Below are 18,088 nucleotides of genomic sequence, written 5' to 3'. Positions count from 1 at the left end.
GCCAGTCAACATTTCACCCCTCCAAACTAATCAATGCACACCTAACCATTGGCCACCTTAATTGGATTAACCTGTCTAGCACCAAGCCGTTGGCCCCCTGATCTATAAAGGGTGCTACATGTGCTTGGCTTGCTCTCTTTTGCCATCCTCAAGGGACCAACCTGCTTCACTCAAGACCGAAGACTGCAGAACAGCGCTGGAGACACGTGGTAAGGTGTCCATTGAATAGGGTTGTGGGAGCGTTTATTGTTGTCCCTTTAGCAAAGAGCCATGCTTGCCCATAGCCAAGGAGGGGCAAGTATTGTAGTTACTTTCCCCTGCTTGTATGTGTACCTGTACTCCGTCCCCACACCGTTTTCCCATATATTGTACTGCAGACCCGACTTTTCCCATGCTCCTCTATTCTAAGCGTGTTTGTACGAATACTGTAGCCGCTTGTGTTGTTCCCAAGCTTTTTCTCCCCTTATAAATAAACTCCTTATTATTAAAACTGTGTGTCCAGAGCTCTTGCCTGTGAGACCCAAAGAATCTTCCTCATTTCCATCACAACAACCAGCCAATTGGCATTTTTAGATTTAAACACTCTTGGAGTGTGTTTTAGAAAAGCTCCGTTTTCGGGGGAGGAAAACGCTGTTTCAGTGTGGACGGAGGGTCAAAACGAAGAGAAAAAGCTTCGGTTACGGATTTATCCAGTTTAGTGTGGACGTAGCCTAAGAAAGATGCTGGCTTTCTTTTCATCATTAACATCACTAGCATCACAATATAACTCCACTCTTTCAATGTAAGTTGCCCAGTCTTCAATGCTACTATCAAATGCTATAATATCTTTGTTATGTTAATTTAGCCATTCTCCTTTTTTTTGGACTCACGTGACCTTTTTTGCTAGCGCCACAAGCGCACTCTGTCTAGATGTGTGTGTATCGCTCCTTTTTATCTCCCTTCTAGGGCAGGCAGACCCTCAGCCCTGGGGTTCAGTGCCGGCTGTGGTCTCGCCTAGATGTGCTGCAGTTCCGACTTGGTCTCTTGGTCGCTCAGCGTTCCCAACCACGGCTGTGCTCCCGCTTCCTTAGCTCATTCCTTGCACTCTTCCGCCGAGTGTTGTTAGAAATTAAAACACGGCGTTCCGATACGATGTAGGTTCATTTAACCTCATCGTCAATTTGTTGTGTATGTGGCCTGACTACACAACAATGCTATTAATAAAAACGCTAGAGACAGGAACTAAGTTTCATGGTTCTTTACTGGTAGAAACTGAACTCAGAACACACACACGTACAGATCAGTACGTGCCTAATAGCACATGCTCAATATGCGCCTAATAGCACATTCAACGACATGTTACTACAACATAAAGTAGTTCCTTATTATAATGTAGGCTATACAGTACACCATTTAAACTTGATATTGTTAAAAATTATGCACATCCATTGACAGGTGATTTTTTTTTTCAAGAATACCTGCATCTGTCTGTTCAAATTACATATACATTTGTATTTTTGATCATGAATTGTCAGCAAACTTGACTAAAATAGGATTTCAATAACTGCATTAAATATCTTTACTGCCTATATTTTATTGTTCCAGCGCAAGACAAAGCAGTTAACTTAGGAATGCTTAATGGATTTGTCAAAATGTGTTTTTGTGCAAAAATGTTATCATACATCACACAATAAAGAATTTTATATTCTTAAACCTCAAGATATCATACCCTGTACTCCTATTTTTAAAAAAAATCTAAATTTGTAATTTGTTCCCGATTGCCTTGACATGGTTTGGGACTTTTTTGTTTAACATTAATTGTATTTTGTTTGCAACCACTGAAATAATTGCCCTCGTGGAAATAACAGGCACATCAAGGAACCTGACCTAAAAAAGAATAAAGGTTTGAAAACAAATTAAAATGCTGCCACTCCATCAAATGGGAAAAAACACTGGGTGAGCATTATGGTTGACGGACTTGTTGAGCCTAAGGGTCTATATTCATGTTGTATTGCTGTATGACTATCAGAAATGTTTAAAGATCAAACTCTGCATTCTAATCAAGAGTAATAGAAAAGTATGGCATAGAAACAAGCCCTTAGGACACCTAGTCGTGGCAAACCATTTAAACTGCAGATTCCCATCAACCTGCACAGAGATCATTGTCCTCCATACCCCTACCATCCATGTACCTATCCAAACTTCTCAAACGTTGAAATCAAGCTTGCATGCACCACTTGAGCTGGCAGCCCATTCCACACTCTCAGTACCTTCAGTGATGAAGTTCCCCCCATGTTCCCCTTAATCTTTTTACCTTTCACCCTTAACCCATGACCCCTGGTTGCTGTCCCATCCGAAAGGCTAGAAAATAGAAGCCATACTAAAATATTTTCAGATGAAAAATGATAAATTGACTTTATTCAAACATTGTCAGTCTCTTTTTAGACATCCTATATCTAGTATAATTTTAAATTGGTTTCAGGATGCTGATGTGACAGCGATATAATATTGTTTTAAAAATCTGTACACACCTGACACCAAAACAAGTTAAACCATTTTTATAGTTATTACCATGGACTGAAAAGTTAGTAGAGCACAGGAGACAATGGCTCATCAGATCTGTTCTAGTTTCAGTTCCTATTGCCCAGAGTTCTATAAATTATATGCCTCGTGCCTATCTAATCTTTTTTGAAAGGCACTGATTGTAACTTACTTTCCTCAGATTTCTAGGTATGAGCAACTCAGGAAAAAAGTTCATCCTCACATCATTTAACCAAAATTCTAAGCCTGTTCACCCTGATTTTAATGGAAACAGCTTCCTTCTTGCCCATCCAAACCAGTCATGATCTTTGTAGATGTGTTCAATGGTTTTCTTGTGATGTACCACTTTTTGTAGGCTTTTCTGTTCTTGGGCAAAGGTGCTACCACACCAGGTCATGATGCAGCCAGTCAGGATACTTTCCACTCCACATCTATAGAAGTTTGTCAAGGTTTTAGAGGGCATGCTGAATCTGTGCAAAAAATTAGAGGCGCTGTCGTGCCTTCTTTGAAATGGCACTTACTTGCTGGATCCAGGACAGATCCTCTGACATGATAACACTACAGAGTTTCAAGTTACTAACCCTCTCCACCTCAGATCCCTTAATGAGGACTAGCTCATTGACCCCAATTTCTTCCTTCTACAGTCAAAAAATAACCTTGTTGTTATGTTGAGTGAGAGGTTGTTGTTGTGACATTGTTCAGCAGATTTTCAATCTCCCTCCTATATGCTGATTCATTACCACCTTTGATTCAGCTCACAACAATGCATGTTGTAGTTGTACTCAGTCACACAGTCATAAGTAAAGTGCGAGCATGGTAAGGGGCTAAACACACAGCTTATGGTGCACATGTTCTGATGGTGATTGTGAAGATGTTGCTGCAATCTGAATTGAGTGTTGTCTGCAAGTGAGGAAATAGAGGATCCAGTTACACAGGAGTTATTGAGGCCAAGGTCCTGAAGCTTATTTGGGGGGGGGAAGAAAGAGGAAATGATAGTGCTGAATGCTGAGGTGAATGAAGAGCATCCTGGTGTATGCATCCTCACTGCCCAGATGTTCCAGAGCTGAAAGAGTCAATGAAAGGGCATCTGCTGTGGATCCATTGTGACGAGAGGCAAACTGAAGTGATCCAAGTGACTGCTCAGGCTAGAGTTCATATAATAATAAATGTCATAAATATGGAAAGTGCTCTTGTGTTGTAAAGTCAAAGTTGTAGCACAGTTTTTTGTGCCATTGTTGAACAAGGGCATCGAGTAATCTTTTTATAATAGGGCCATGAACAACCTGATAAAACAGCAACATAAACCCCTCCCCCCAGTGGAACTCAAGGGTATCAAGAACATCCATGGGGTATCCTTTTCTACCACAGATGCTGCCTAATCTGAGTTCCTCCAGCATTTTGTGTGTAGCTCCAGATTTCCAGCAAATGCAGCCTCTCACATCACTGATTTTAAAAAAGATACACACTGCACAACCACGTATACACTTGATTTATGATATTAAAAATAACATTTTCCTGGTGACTTTAAGATATACTCAATTTCACAAAGCCAATTTTTGCTAAGTTCAGAATCAGTGTAACAAATTACGCAATGTATCTGATAGACTGAATGGCATGTGATTTGTTTTAATAACCACAAAAAAACACTGAAATACATACATTGAGATGCTGCAAAGAGTTGTGCAGCTGTGATAATACAGTTGGATTTCAAGGAATTAACTAGACCATTTGTAATTGAAAACCATGCTGGAAAAGCAAGTCGTTATACTATAAAGAGAAGGTCTAAACAACTTTTCTAATATGTATGCGCTGCTGATAAAGTTGAACAAAGTTAACATTGCGATAGTTTTGCCTCAAATTTCATTATTTCTCATAAAATTTCTTCTCTCCCAAGAGGCAGCACAAATTCTATCAGTTGAACGTACTACAATAGTACAGTGGATTCTAGTTAATTGGGCCAGCTGCTTATTTAGGACAACTTTTAAACAACAAGAACTACAGGTTTCCCCCGCTATTTGAAGGTAGAAAGTTCCTATGAAACGGTTCGTAAGCCAGAATGTCGTAAAGTGAAGAAGCAATTACCATTTATTTATATGGGAAAAATCTGAGCGTTCGCAGACCCAAAAAAAACCTACCAAGTCATGCCAAATAACACATAAAACCTAAAATAACAGTAACATATAGTAAAAGCAGCAATGATCTGATAAATACACAGCCTATATAATGTAGGAATACTTTTCTACAATTATTACAGCATTGTCCACCACAGCGAAAATCTCACACAAGCGCTCCCGGCAGAAACGCACGGCGCAAGCACTCCCGGCAGAAACACTCTTTCCAGTAACCTTTAAGCTATGAAGCTACCAAATAACACATAAAAATACACAGCCTATATAAAGTAGTAATAACGTACGTCCAGTGTAGTTTCACTTACCGGAATCAGGAAGACAGTGAGCACACTGATGATGGTGTGTTAGGCTGAGTCGTCAGAGGTTGGGGTGGTGGGACACTGGGGTGTCATCTCATCGTCGTCTGTTTCCATCAGGGCAGGCAGGTCACTTTCTTCTATGTCTGCCTGCCTCAATGTCGAAGGTCAAGTTTCGTCGTCTGCTGTGGCTATTGTGGAAGGCTTGAAAAATGACAGTATACTTGACTGCTTAGCCTCGCACATTTTTCTATCATTAGTTCTTTGTAAGCACTCAAACCATCCTGCAAACCTGCCGTAAACCTACATACCCTTTCAAAATCAAAGTCATACTCTTCTGCAATCATTGCAGCGTTGTCAATCGCAGCGAAAATCTCACACAATTGCTTCACATTCAGTTCCTGGACGTCTTCACTTTACGAATGCTACTGCATTCGGTTTCAATTGTTATCCTTTCCTCTTCTTGAGCTCTTCATCTCTCAGTTCTTGGCCATGGGATGCCAAAACCTCTTCAACATCATCTTTGTCAACTTCCACAAACCCTTAGCCAAACTCACTATGTCCTTACTTCGTTCACCACGATCGAAACACTTAATTATGTCTAGTTTTACACTAAAGTGTAACACCCTTACGCGCTCTTTTAGGCTTTTCCGATACCTTAGAACTCATCTTGCTAACAGATGCACAAAATAAATCGACATAAAGCACAGATGCTCACAGGCACGTGTTTAAGAAATGCCATCTAGAATGCAGTTCCAGGGAAGGAGCTTGGCTGCTTGGGGTGTGCACGCTGCCTTTTTTTGTAACAGTGAAAACACCTTCTGTTAGCGAAAACAGGTAACCAATGTAGGTCTTTCATAACAACGAGTTGACGTAAAGCGAATGTTCGAAAAACGAGAGACACCTGTATTCCAAAGAAAATTATCTGTATTCCCTTCACTTACTTGAGACAGGAGACTGTTGTCACTTGCACTTATGTGTCCATACCACACTTAGAGCGAACAATAAGTGTCAATCTCGTATGTTTTTATTCAAAAAGCAGTGATTTTTGTTACCAATAGTTGGCAAGAAATAAGCAGCAAGACAATTCAAAACCGTTTTGCTCATTGTAGTTTCTAGCATTCAGGCTTGGCAATGCTAGAAACAGCCAGAGTGAAAACAAAACAATTTCATAACTTCCAACAAGTTGGGCATTACAAAGAATTAAAATATTGATAATCACCTTGAATGTTACATTGTAAATGAAGTTGACAGGTTGCTTTCTGCACTGATTTTGTTCACAGTCAAACATGGTAGTGCACACTGGATATATTCTTTCATCAATAACTATTAGGAACTAATACAGTTTTATAGTACTGTGGCAATATTGGTGGTGCTCTAATTTGTTCCGTACTGTATTTAAAAAAGGTTCTAGTGCTTTATTTAAGTATTGTTATTCAGTTAAACAGTAGTTTGTCTTTTTTATAAAAACATTTTTAACTATTGCCATGAAACTTTGGCTAATTGGAACAGCTGCTTAAATAGGTCAAAATATACCAAGCCCAATGTATCACAATTAACCAGAATCCATTGAATATTGCTTTCTACATCCATTGAATCTACCACACAGGGAAACAAAACTGTACAGTTGCAAAACTGAACCTAGACTGTCATTTCATGATATTTCTATAACCAGATTACCATTATCATTAAGATTTTGCATCTATATAGACAAAGATAAATGCCAAAGTCAGCTCAACTCAACTGCATTCAGTGAAATGTCCCAATATGCCTTATAATATTAAAGTGTTGAAATCAAACCACACAATGAATTGTCAAGTGATAGCCAAAAGCTTGACACTTTAAGCAGCATTCTGGATAAAAGAGATGGGGCAAAAAAATCATACAGATTTAGGTAAAGAAATTCCAGAGAGATCTTAGGTATATGAAAACAAATGATGGAGCAATAAATAAATGATGGATCCATAATATTTTTAAATATAAACAAGGAAAAGAAGATTCCTTTCTGTGGTTGGAGGTTACAAAGGGGAGGGGGAAAAAAATTATTAAAGAACTTGGAAACATGGACCTAGAATTTTCAAGCTACCAAAAACAAGTATGCAAACATGGATGCTTAGGAAGAGAAAGTAATGTTGAAGAACAGGGGATAACAAGCAAAAAGCAGCCTTGCAATTAGAAACTTAACTTAGAGTAGAGCTGGAGGACTGCTTAACCACTCACTGAGGCATTATTTACCAAAATTAGCTACTCTCCTTTACTTCTAGTTATCATCTCCTTCATTCAGTGCTCCCACATGTCCCTTTAACAATAAAGCTAATTCCAGTATTCCACATTTCAACATTCTTGACTTGTACAGCAGCTAATCCATTTATTATTCTTGGACTTCTAAAGTGGAAGGACACGGTTGGGTTGCATCCTTACAGAATCAGGCTTATCTCTGACATTTGTTGTGAAATTTGTCGTTTTGTGGCAGCAGTACAAAGCAATTCAAAAAAATTACTATAAATGACAATAAAGAATATATACAAATAAAGAGAAAACAAAAGAGCAAAATAGTAAGGTAGTGTTCATGGGTTCAATGTTCATTCAGAAATCTTATGGTGGAGGGGAAGAAGCTATTCCCAAAATGTTGAGTGTGCATCCTCAGGCTCAGGTCCAAAATCGATTTTTATTTTAAAATGTAGGCGCAGAGCATTGTAGCCATATATTAAAATGTTGTTCTGCTAAAGCAAAAGGGACTTTAAATTCTGGCCAACTTTTAAATGAAAATAGCAGGAGACATACTTCTAAACCATTGCTCTTTTTGAGATGTCCCATCACTCCATGTCAACACTGGGACCAAAATCCAAGTTGGAAGACAACATAGCATCAGAATAGTACGTCCAGCTGACGAGATTTGTGCCGACCATGATGCCAAATGAAACTAATCCCTTCAACCTGCACATGACTGATATCCCTTCATTCAGTTCTATATATTTTGTAGTTAGTTGATTAAAATGCAGAAGATGCAAAGCATTCAATCTACGTGGAGGCATAACAATCAAACACCTCCAGAAATAAATGGCCTCAGCAATTGGGCATGCAATGCTTTGATTACAACTCTAATTGCACATCCCAAAAATAAAAAAGGTGTAACATACAGTGCTTCATGTAAATATAGGAATGAACACTCTTTCCATCCAGAAACATTAGTGCTTAAATGTTAAGCAGTGACATTGCAGAACAGAAGAGTTCTGGGGGCTTTGCATCAAAAACGCCCAAGTCTGTGCATAAGTATTAAAGGAAATGTTGCACAGTTTCTTTAACAGAAATAAAAATACTTAAAGACTTAATGAACCAATATTTCTGCAAATTCATGGGATGCATACTAAGCAGCAATAATGGTACGCGCTCTCAGAAAAAGAAAATAAATATGAAACTTATTTATACCAACTCATTTTCAATACCAGCATATCACAACATACTAACACTCAATTCAGAATTTGAGAAATGTATACTGACATCATTTAATCTAAAAGTGTATAAAACCTATAAGGGAAAATCTTCAATATCTTAATATAGGTTACTATGATTAAGTGACATTTGAATTCACAAAACAATTTGGTTAGTTTCAGTTTTATAAACTGTGCATCCTCAACTGAATGAGAGAAAATTATAAAGCTATCTTGAATTTTCTAATCTCTAGCTTTGACTATGTTTGTGTAACCATTAAATCCAAATTGTTTACATTTCCTCCACTGAATTCAAAGACATACCCCACATGCTGAAGGAAATTATTAAGATTCAGTTTAATCTCATCTTTCCTATCACTATTACTCAAAACGTTCCCTGTATTATCATATTTTGGTTCTACTATTTTCCCCTTCTGCCTTATTCCAGTGTAGACAAAACAAAATGAGAAGTGCCATTCTAGAATAAGAAGTTACTGGAATGACACTAGACAACAACAATTTTGCTCCCTGAATACTTTTGGGTGCATCTTATGGATTTTGGGCTGCTGATCATCAAAATTACCATGAAATTTCCCTATCACAAACTATATACAAACTATCACAGAATATATTTAATCTAATCATCTATATTTGTTATTTAAATTCCTAATTTAAGTCAATTAAAATGTTGCCCACAATACAAGTTGAAAAATTTTCCATCTTGTCCAGACATGCCTGGGCATGCTAAGGCAGGATGGATGCTGCATCACAGGAGAGGTTTTAGAAATGCTATAAATGTCAGTGAAGCATTTTGATATTTGAGACAGATGCTTCCCAGAATAGCTGATGCCAAGATTACAGAAAGCATTTTTATCAGACCAGAAATCAAACAAGTCAATGACAGGCAATTTCAAGAACTTCTAGCAGGATCGGAGAAAAATCATATGGAAGGTATACAAGGATGTTGCTGAAAAATTTCTACAGAGCACCACACCAAACAACATGCAGCTGGTTGACAACATGCTTCAAACATACAAAACCATGAAGTGCAACATGTCACTAAAGATTCATTTTCTGCATCCCCGTTTGACTTCTTCCCTGAAAATCTTGGTGCTGTCAGTAACTTACATGGCGAAAGATTTCAACAGGACATTGCATTCATGGAGAAACTGTATCAGAGCAACTGGAATCTATCAATGCTGGCTGATTATTATTGGATACTTAAGAATCCTCAGACATAGTAGAAATAAAAATCAACAGAACATTTTTAGCTTAGTTGAACTATTGCAAGGTGTCCGCATTGTTATGCAATTAAGTGCATTATATTCAATAAGTTAACTTCTTGTTTCTCCAAATTTCTACATGATACAAGTAGTCTGAAACTGTGTGTGTTCGGCTTCAACCAGTCTATCATAAACAAAAAACATTCTTTAGGAAGCAACATTTCAAAAAATTGTTCTCCAGTGTTATGCATGAACAAGTGGAAAAAATCTTCACACTTTCTCCAAATAACTGAAGCACTGATGTTCTGTACATCATTAATATGGAATGAATACTCATACCAGAAAATATTCCTGTTACCCAGTATCCAAATTATCAGCCTCAATTTAGCGGAAATATACTTCATAATAAAATTTTAGATTCAGAAATAATCCAAGATATTTGCTTCAGAGCAGTCAGTCAGTTTAGAAATACTGTTTCAGGTGAGATGCTGAATCACAGGCACATCTGCTCTTGCAGCTGGACACAAGAATGCAATGGCACTATTTGAAGAATACAAGGCAACCCCCCCCCCCCACACCCCACAAATACTCTGCAAGAGAAGCTATTAGTCAGTCATAAAGCACTATTACTGCACAGAAAATGGCCCTTCAAACAATCTAGTCTGCTCCTTTTAATCATTTCACCTCCACCCTTAACCATCACCTCTTGCACTGGTCTCACCCAATCTCAGTGGAAAAAGTCTGCTTGCATTTACCATATCTATACTTCAATTTTGTACACCTCTGTCAAATTTCCTCATTCTCCTATCCTCCATTGTTTTAAGCTGAGTGTTCCGACGAAAGTCATTTCAGTCACCTGACCAACACTTAAATCTCATCCAAATTCGTTAATATATTCTGTTTTTATCTTTTGAAACAGCATGACACCTATAATTGATGCACAAAATAAATTGCAAGGCCCGTTTACAAAAATCAAATGCTTTGAAGAGGAGAGGGAAAGAAACAAAAAAAAAACCCTGCCTTTTTGGGTATAAACTAAGTAACAGATTTCAAGAAAAGCTGTTTTCAGAAATATGCAGAACAACTGAAGAACAAATTGCACATTGAGTAGCTTGGCTACTCAAGGAAAGATACCCAAGGCCTCTCAGGAGCTCTACCCTCCAATACAAAACTCACAAACACTTATTATTTATGTTTGGATGGATTTTCAGCATAAACTGCCAATTCATTTTGATCAGTATTGTACAGTATGATCTGACAACTACAACAATTGGTAGATTCATCAACATTATAATAATGTAACTGGATAACAAGCCAAGGGCAGATGTAAAAAGTAATAAATTAAAGCATGTCAAATGTACTATTCCTTTTCATTTAAATCTTGAAAATGATGCAGATGATTGCAGAGTGCAGCCACAAGCTACACTATCAGTAATGGATCTTTCCAACACAATTTGCAAATTCAATTACCAATTGCTGAGTTCCTCTAGCATTTTGTGTGTTGCTTTGGATTTCCCGCATCTGCAGAATTTCTTGTGTTTACCAATTCAATAAATAACATTCTCTCATCAAGGAGTCTTCATATTCTTTGTATTAGCAAGGACAAAGATATGACAATAGACAATAGGTGCAGAAGTAGACCATTCGGCCCTTCGAGCCTGCACCGCCATTTTGAGATCATGGCTGATCAACTACTATCAATACCCGGTTCCTGCCTTGTCCCCATATCCCTTGATTCCCCTATCCATAAGATACCTATCTAGCTCCTTCTTGAAAGCATCCAGAGAATTGGCCTCCACTACCTTCCGAGGCAGTGCATTCCAGACCCCCACAACTCTCTGGGAGAAGAAGTTTTTCCTTAAATCTGTCCTAAATGACCTACCCCTTATTCTCAAACCATGCCCTCTGGTACTGGACTCTCCCAGCATCTGGAACATATTTCCTGCCTCTATCTTGTCCAATCCCTTAATAATCTTATATGTTTCAATCAGATCCCCTCTCAATCTCCTTAATTCCAGCGTGTACAAGCCCAGTCTCTCTAACCTCTCTGCGTAAGACAGTCCAGACATCCCAGGAATTAACCTCGTGAATCTACGCTGCACTTCCTCTACAGCCAGGATGTCTTTCCTTAACCCTGGAGACCAAAACTGTACACAATACTCCAGGTGTGGTCTCACCAGGGCTCTGTACAAATGCGAGAGGATTTCCTTGCTCTTGTACTCAATTCCCTTTGTAATAAAGGCTAACATTCCATTAGCCTTCTTCACTGCCTGTTGCACTTGCTCATTCACCTTCAGTGACTGATGAACAAGGACTTCTAGATCTCTTTGTATTTCTCCCTTACCTAACTCTACACCGTTCAGATAATAATCTGCCTTCCTGTTCTTACTCCCAAAGTGGATAACCTCACACTTATTCACATTAAACGCCATCTGCCAAGTATCTGCCCACTCACCCAGCCTATCCAAGTCATCCTGAATTCTCCTAACATCCTCATCACATGTCACCCTGCCACCCAGCTTAGTATCATCAGCAAATTTGCTGATGTTATTTTCAATGCCTTCATCCAAATCGTTGACGTAAATTGTAAACAGCTGTGGTCCCAATACCGAGCCCTGTGGCACCCCACTAGTCACCACCTGCCATTCCGAGAAACACCCATTCACCGCTACCCTTTGCTTTCTATCTGCCAACCAGTTTTCTATCCATGTCAATGTCTTCCCCCCGATGCCCTGAGCTTTGATTTTACCCACCAATCTCCTATGTGGGACCTTATCAAATGCCTTCTGAAAATAAAATATGGGAACAGAGCAACACACAAAATGCTGGAGGAACTCAGCAAGTCAGGCAGCATCTATGGAAGTGAATAAACAGTCAACATTCTGGGCTAAGACCCTTCATCAGGACAGGAAAGGAAGGGGGAAGATGCCAGAATAAGGTGAGGGGAGGGGCAGGAGATGGAGTACAAGCTAAAAGGTGATAAGTGCTGGGTGAAGAGTCAAAGGGCAGCAGAGATCACTGAGAGGGAACAGTGAGAGATGGTCTCACTGAACTCCCAAGGAGAAGATTTGAACTTCTTTAGGGTAGCATACGTCAAAAAGACTTCACAGTGGAAACAACACTCATGCTGTAAACAATGGTAATTACAAATCCTACCTTCTAATGGCTCCAAAGTAACGCAAGGCAGGTTATGTGGTAAAAAAAAGTTGACATCTACAGTATCTAGGTTGGGACACAATGTACCATTCAAAAGGGAGAAAACACCTGTAGAAAATTCTCAGACAACATAGAAAAATCTCTCAAAATGAATGCTTACTTCAGTAGTTAGCTCACAGGCTACATATACCCTAAAGATTTATAATGACTAATGTTTAACTGAATATGCACATTAAAGAACTCCCAACATCACCAATTGTTTAAACAACAACACAACATTATCCCAGGATCTCTTCCAAGTCACACACTATCTTAATTTGGAAATACATCATAGTCCCTTAATTGTCTCTATTCCAAATCCTGGAACTTCCTCCAAATATATTTTGTGGGAATATCCTCACAAGACAAAAAAGAACTGGCAGAGTTGTAGATAGTAAAGACGGCTGTCCAAGGTTGGAAATAAGAGGGGAGAAATGACTGATGAAGTTTAGACCAGACAAGTGTGAGGTGTAGCACTTTGGGATATCAAATGCAGGAAGAAAGTACATAGTCAATGGCAGAAACTTAGGAGCATTGATATAGACAGATTTAGGGCTACAAGTCCATAGCTCCTGAAAAGTGACAACATGAGGAAGGGGGAGAAAACAAGGCACATTGTACATTTGCCTACATTGCTCAGGGTATTCAGTATATCCTTTTGCAGCTGTATAAAACTTTGATTAGGCCACATTTGAAATATTGTGTGACACCTTAGTCATGGCATTACAGAAAGAATGTGGACACTTTGTAGTGGGTGTAGAAGCTTGCAAGAATGTTGCCTGAATTAGAGAGATACAAGGAGAGGATAATGTGATAAGTATATAAAATTATGAGAGACAGAAATAGGATAGATACTCAGACTTTCTCCCTCCCTTCCCCCCTCCGCCCACCATCCACAGAGCAGAAATGTTAAATACTCATGGGTAAAGTTCAAAATAGATTTGAAGCTTTAAAAAAAAAAGGACTGAGGTAAAGCAGACACAATAGAACTGCTTAAGAGATACTTAGACGGGCATACCAACAGACAGGAAATGGAGGGATGTGGACCATGTAAAGATAGATGTGTAGTTTAGGTTGGCATCATCAGCACAGACATGGTGAACTGAAGAGCCTGTTCTTCTGCTGTACTGTTGCATATTCTAATTAAAGCAATTTGTCACTACCTCCTCGATGGAAATATGGAATAGGCAATACTTTTCTGTTTCACGAACATCCCAAAAATTTCATATAAACTCTAATATTGTTTATAGGGCAGCTCACTGAACCTGGAGATTAGGTCAAACGTTTTGTCACCAGTCAAGATGACATCATCAGTGCGCAATTGAGTGTTATTTCTGCCGAGTGTTCACATTTATATTGGTGCAACTTGCTGTTCTGACTGTTGGCTGTTGTGCTGGCCATTAGTCTCTGCTGGGCCTCGGCTGTTTCTAAACTCTCCAATAACCCTGCTCTAGGCTAAAACAATCAATCATGGCTGCATACATGCACAAACATATTTCTAGAGATCCAAAATACAAAAGCTACAGTGGTGTTTTTCTTTTCCAAACCTGATTCTAGCCAAATCAAACTAAAATCCACAAAATCATGGGGGGGGGGGGGGGCGAAATAATATTAGGCATTTTGGAGCTGTTTTACTATGTCTGTTAAGGAAACTGCATTCATCAGAAAAACATTACTATTTCATTATAACTTGCTGTGTGTAATTCACATAACTTCATGAAAATCCAAAATCGATAGAAAATTCAAACATGTCTACTGTCCAATCTACCTCAAAATATTTTTGCTGATTATAATAATCACAATTAAGTGATAAGTAATTAAGGCCAACATTCCATGGATTCAATTACAGCACTCCAGAAAACATTGATGTAAATATTAATTCAACTTGCATATTCAGTTTTTTCAGAAGAGGATAAAAATATTACAAGTATTTTTTTTAAAAAATCACTAATTGCTGATATTCTGTTAATGTAACAGGAACTGTGACTGTTTTAAACCCAAGTGTGCCGGAAAATCTAATTTCCTCAATATTTTCCGAAAATTTGTTTTATTTTGCTTTCGTAAAATGCCTCAGCCTACTCCCATGAAATTGTGTTAGCGCCTTTCAAAAAAACGGTGTTGAAAAGAAATCGAAGAACGCATATGGACTTTCGAGTGGTTAGTGGAAAGAGCTGTCCATGGTACTGTACTACACTGCCTTTTGGGTTATAGCAAGGTACCGTGACGTCTCCATTTATTCCAATTCCACACCCAGAGCATCAAGTACAAGAGTGCTGAAAATCCTTAATTGCGTTAGCCAGGTTTTTGTTTTAATGTTTAAGCTGACGACCATTTTATGCAAAAGCAACAGTATTTAGAAAGTATATACCGTAGAAATATAGATTTAAAACTACAGGATTAGAAACACAATCCAAGAATAACTTAGCTTTGCAATTTTTTCTTCATTTACAGAGCTATTCAACAAATTTGTGCAATAAGCTTATATGATCGAATTACCATGATTATTTAAAAATAACTGAAGTGAGATATTCCACAGCAAGTATTCTTACAAAAGCTCCCAAATTTCGAAAATGTAAGATGAGGAGGAATTCAGTTAACCAAAAACTACCTGCCCCCCCCCCCCCCACCATGAGTATTTATTCTACGACGGATGGGCTGCAGCGAATTCATTCATAAATGCTAACAGCACTAGAGTGTCTCCAATTCACAAACCCCACGGCCGCGACGCGCAGCATATTTAAAATATAAGAAGGCAAGCGCACAATCTACTATTTCTTATACAACAAAAGTGGGTCCACGGCCATCGTTGCAGGTGAAAATGAGGGGGAAACTGACAGGTTGTAAAAGCTGACACGTCAGAAAGAAATGTGCCTCCCGCCTCGTTCACTCTGAAAAGTCGCCCCCTTTTGATTTGGGAAGTGTTGGGGCGGGGGAAGGCCAGGGGGTTCTGAATGATCGTGGGCAATCCATTTGGACTGCACAGAGACGACTGCTGTCCATCCATTCATTGACTGGTTCATTGATGAGTGCTCGCCGTGCCCAGGGAGTGAGTGGAGTGGCGGGTGGGCTGGGCACGGCCGGGCCGGGGAAGGGGGGCGAAGACGAGCAGCCTTACCTCCAACACAAAGCAGAGACATGGCTCCTCTCCGCGGCGGCCCGCTCCTCTGCCCGGCGGGTTTATTTGTTCTTTTCTGTCGTTCTCGGACTGTATAGTTCACAGTTGCTTCTGTAAACCACAGCCGAGCAGCGCCCGTCACCAACTCCTCACCTCAGCGCTTTACTCCGCGCCGCCATTTTGTTGGGAGGCAGCCCCGGCTCTGGCTGACGTCACGGTCAGGCGGCGCGAGCGGGGAATTGGCGGGATGACAGCGTGTCACGTGGGCGCAGCATGCGGGGCGGGGCGGCGCGGCGGTTGCTCGCCTCGGCGCCCGGGGGACCGGACCGGACCGGCCCGGCCCGGCCCGGCTGCTGCTGCTTAGCGCCGGGGCTAACACAAGCTAAACACATTCTAAACTTGCCTTTCATGTAGGGAAAAAGGTGATGAGCTACTTCGCAGGTGAACAGTGACTCAGTAATGGGAGAAGTCTCCTTACCTATGTAATAATACATAAGGATTGAGAGCACATTAGGACGTTCGGGCTAATCGAGTTGCTGATTTATTTCCCCTCTCCACCCCACTCTCCAGCCTTCTTTCCGTAACCTTTCGTGCTGCTTTAAATATGCCCAATGACTTTACCTCCACAGCCATCAGTGGCAATGGATTCCACAGATACGCCACTCCCTGGCTACAGAAATTTCCTCAATCTCCATTCGAAAGAGACGTCCTTCTATTCTGAGGCTCTGTATATCTGAAAAATACATTTACATTGACCCAATTCCTAATTAAGTTTTGCAGAAGTACTTAAACATACGTTAACTGTTAAAGTGTATTAACTCTTAGTTTAGACTGGAAAAAATGTACACTCAAATATTTACAAAATGCTCAATTTTTTAATGTTAAGATGTTTTTTTTTTCTTATTGCGGTTTTCAAAGTGCTGACCTGCATGAATGAGATACACTCACTGAATTTCCGGAACCAACGATTCCTCCTAGTTACTACACCTTGGGAGAATTCATTTTGAACCTTGTGTCCAACTTCAGGAAAAAAGAGCTGCATGCCCGCACAGACACTGAGAATGGCTAATCGAAGAAGTGTTTTACTGAGACATCTTGCAGTCTTACTAGACCATGATTTCTAGCAATGTTAGCTCCAGAATTCCCACCTCACAGTCCATAACGTCTGTTACTTATCCCATCATTTCAACGCTTTTGTTTTTAATCAACAGTGAAGGGATGTAAGCAATTGCTATTATTGGTCTACAATATATAACTGTTGAATCTGTGAGCATTCTTGCATTATATTTCTGGTTGTCCTCAAATTATAAGTTAGCAAGCAAACAAGATACACAAACAATCCAGTCCTACAAAACACAAGAGATTCTGCAGATGCTGGAAATCCAGAGTAACACGCACAAAATGCTGGAGGAACTCAGCTGGTCAGGCAGCATCTGTGGAAATGAATAAACAGTTGACATATCCGGTCAAGACCCTTCATCAGGACTGGAAAGGAAGGGGGAAGGAACTACACTAAGAAGGCGGGGGCAGAAGAGGATAAAAGTGTTTATTCTCCATAGATGCTGACTGACCTGCTGAATTCCTTCAGCATTTTATGTGTGCTCCTCTGAATTTCTAGCATCTGCAGAATCTCTGGTGCATTTTGTACTCCTTTTCTTCCCCATATCTTCTTATTCTGGTTTTCTCCCTTCCTTTCCAGTCCTGATGAAGGGTCTTGGCCAGACATTGACTGTCCATTTCCCTCATAAATGCTGCTTGGGCCACTAGATTCCACCAGCATTTTGTGTGTTAAGCAAGATGTACAAATGTTAACCAATGAAATGCTGCATAAATCCACAAATGAGAATATTCCAAGTTTATCGTACCATATCTAGGAACTGCAATAATGTCTCATTGTCAAAATGGTGCCTCCTCATTTGTTGGGGTCGACCCCGGATGTTGTATCTTAGCTGTCAAAGTCATTATGCAAGCCAGGGCAGTACGATATGGAGAGCAAACCGTTGCCCATGCAGCAGACTCCCCCTCTCCACACAGATGATGAATCCAAAGGAAAGGCAGAAACCAATACAATTTGGCACCAGCAGAGTCAAGGAGTTACCAGTCAACATTGAACTCAACAAAGGACTGTCTTAGGGACTTGAGCCTCGGACCTTTCCTTGCAGTTAACTCTTAAAGCCTT

The 18,088-nt window shown here is 39.7% G+C and overlaps 1 protein-coding gene across 4 annotated transcripts in view; it reads right to left on the bottom strand.

The window, feature by feature from the left end:
• The window catches only part of LOC140739717 (protein unc-13 homolog A-like), a 287,569-nt gene extending 271,484 nt beyond the window's left edge, over nt 1-16,085 (bottom strand). For all 4 annotated transcript variants that reach the window (XM_073068158.1, XM_073068159.1, XM_073068160.1 and 1 more), the window contains exon 1: nt 15,910-16,085. In XM_073068158.1, the coding sequence (XP_072924259.1) occupies nt 15,910-15,931 (22 nt within the window). In that variant the 5' untranslated portion in view covers nt 15,932-16,085. The remainder of the gene's footprint in view (nt 1-15,909) is intronic.
• Between the last annotated feature and the right edge of the window lie 2,003 nt (nt 16,086-18,088).

Source organism: Hemitrygon akajei, chromosome 16 (genome assembly GCF_048418815.1).
Source record: "Hemitrygon akajei chromosome 16, sHemAka1.3, whole genome shotgun sequence".
In the NCBI taxonomy this organism is placed as follows: Eukaryota; Metazoa; Chordata; class Chondrichthyes; order Myliobatiformes; family Dasyatidae; genus Hemitrygon; species Hemitrygon akajei.
The sequence above is the reverse complement of the archived record's forward strand: the minus strand, read 5'-3'. Positions and strand labels throughout refer to the sequence as shown.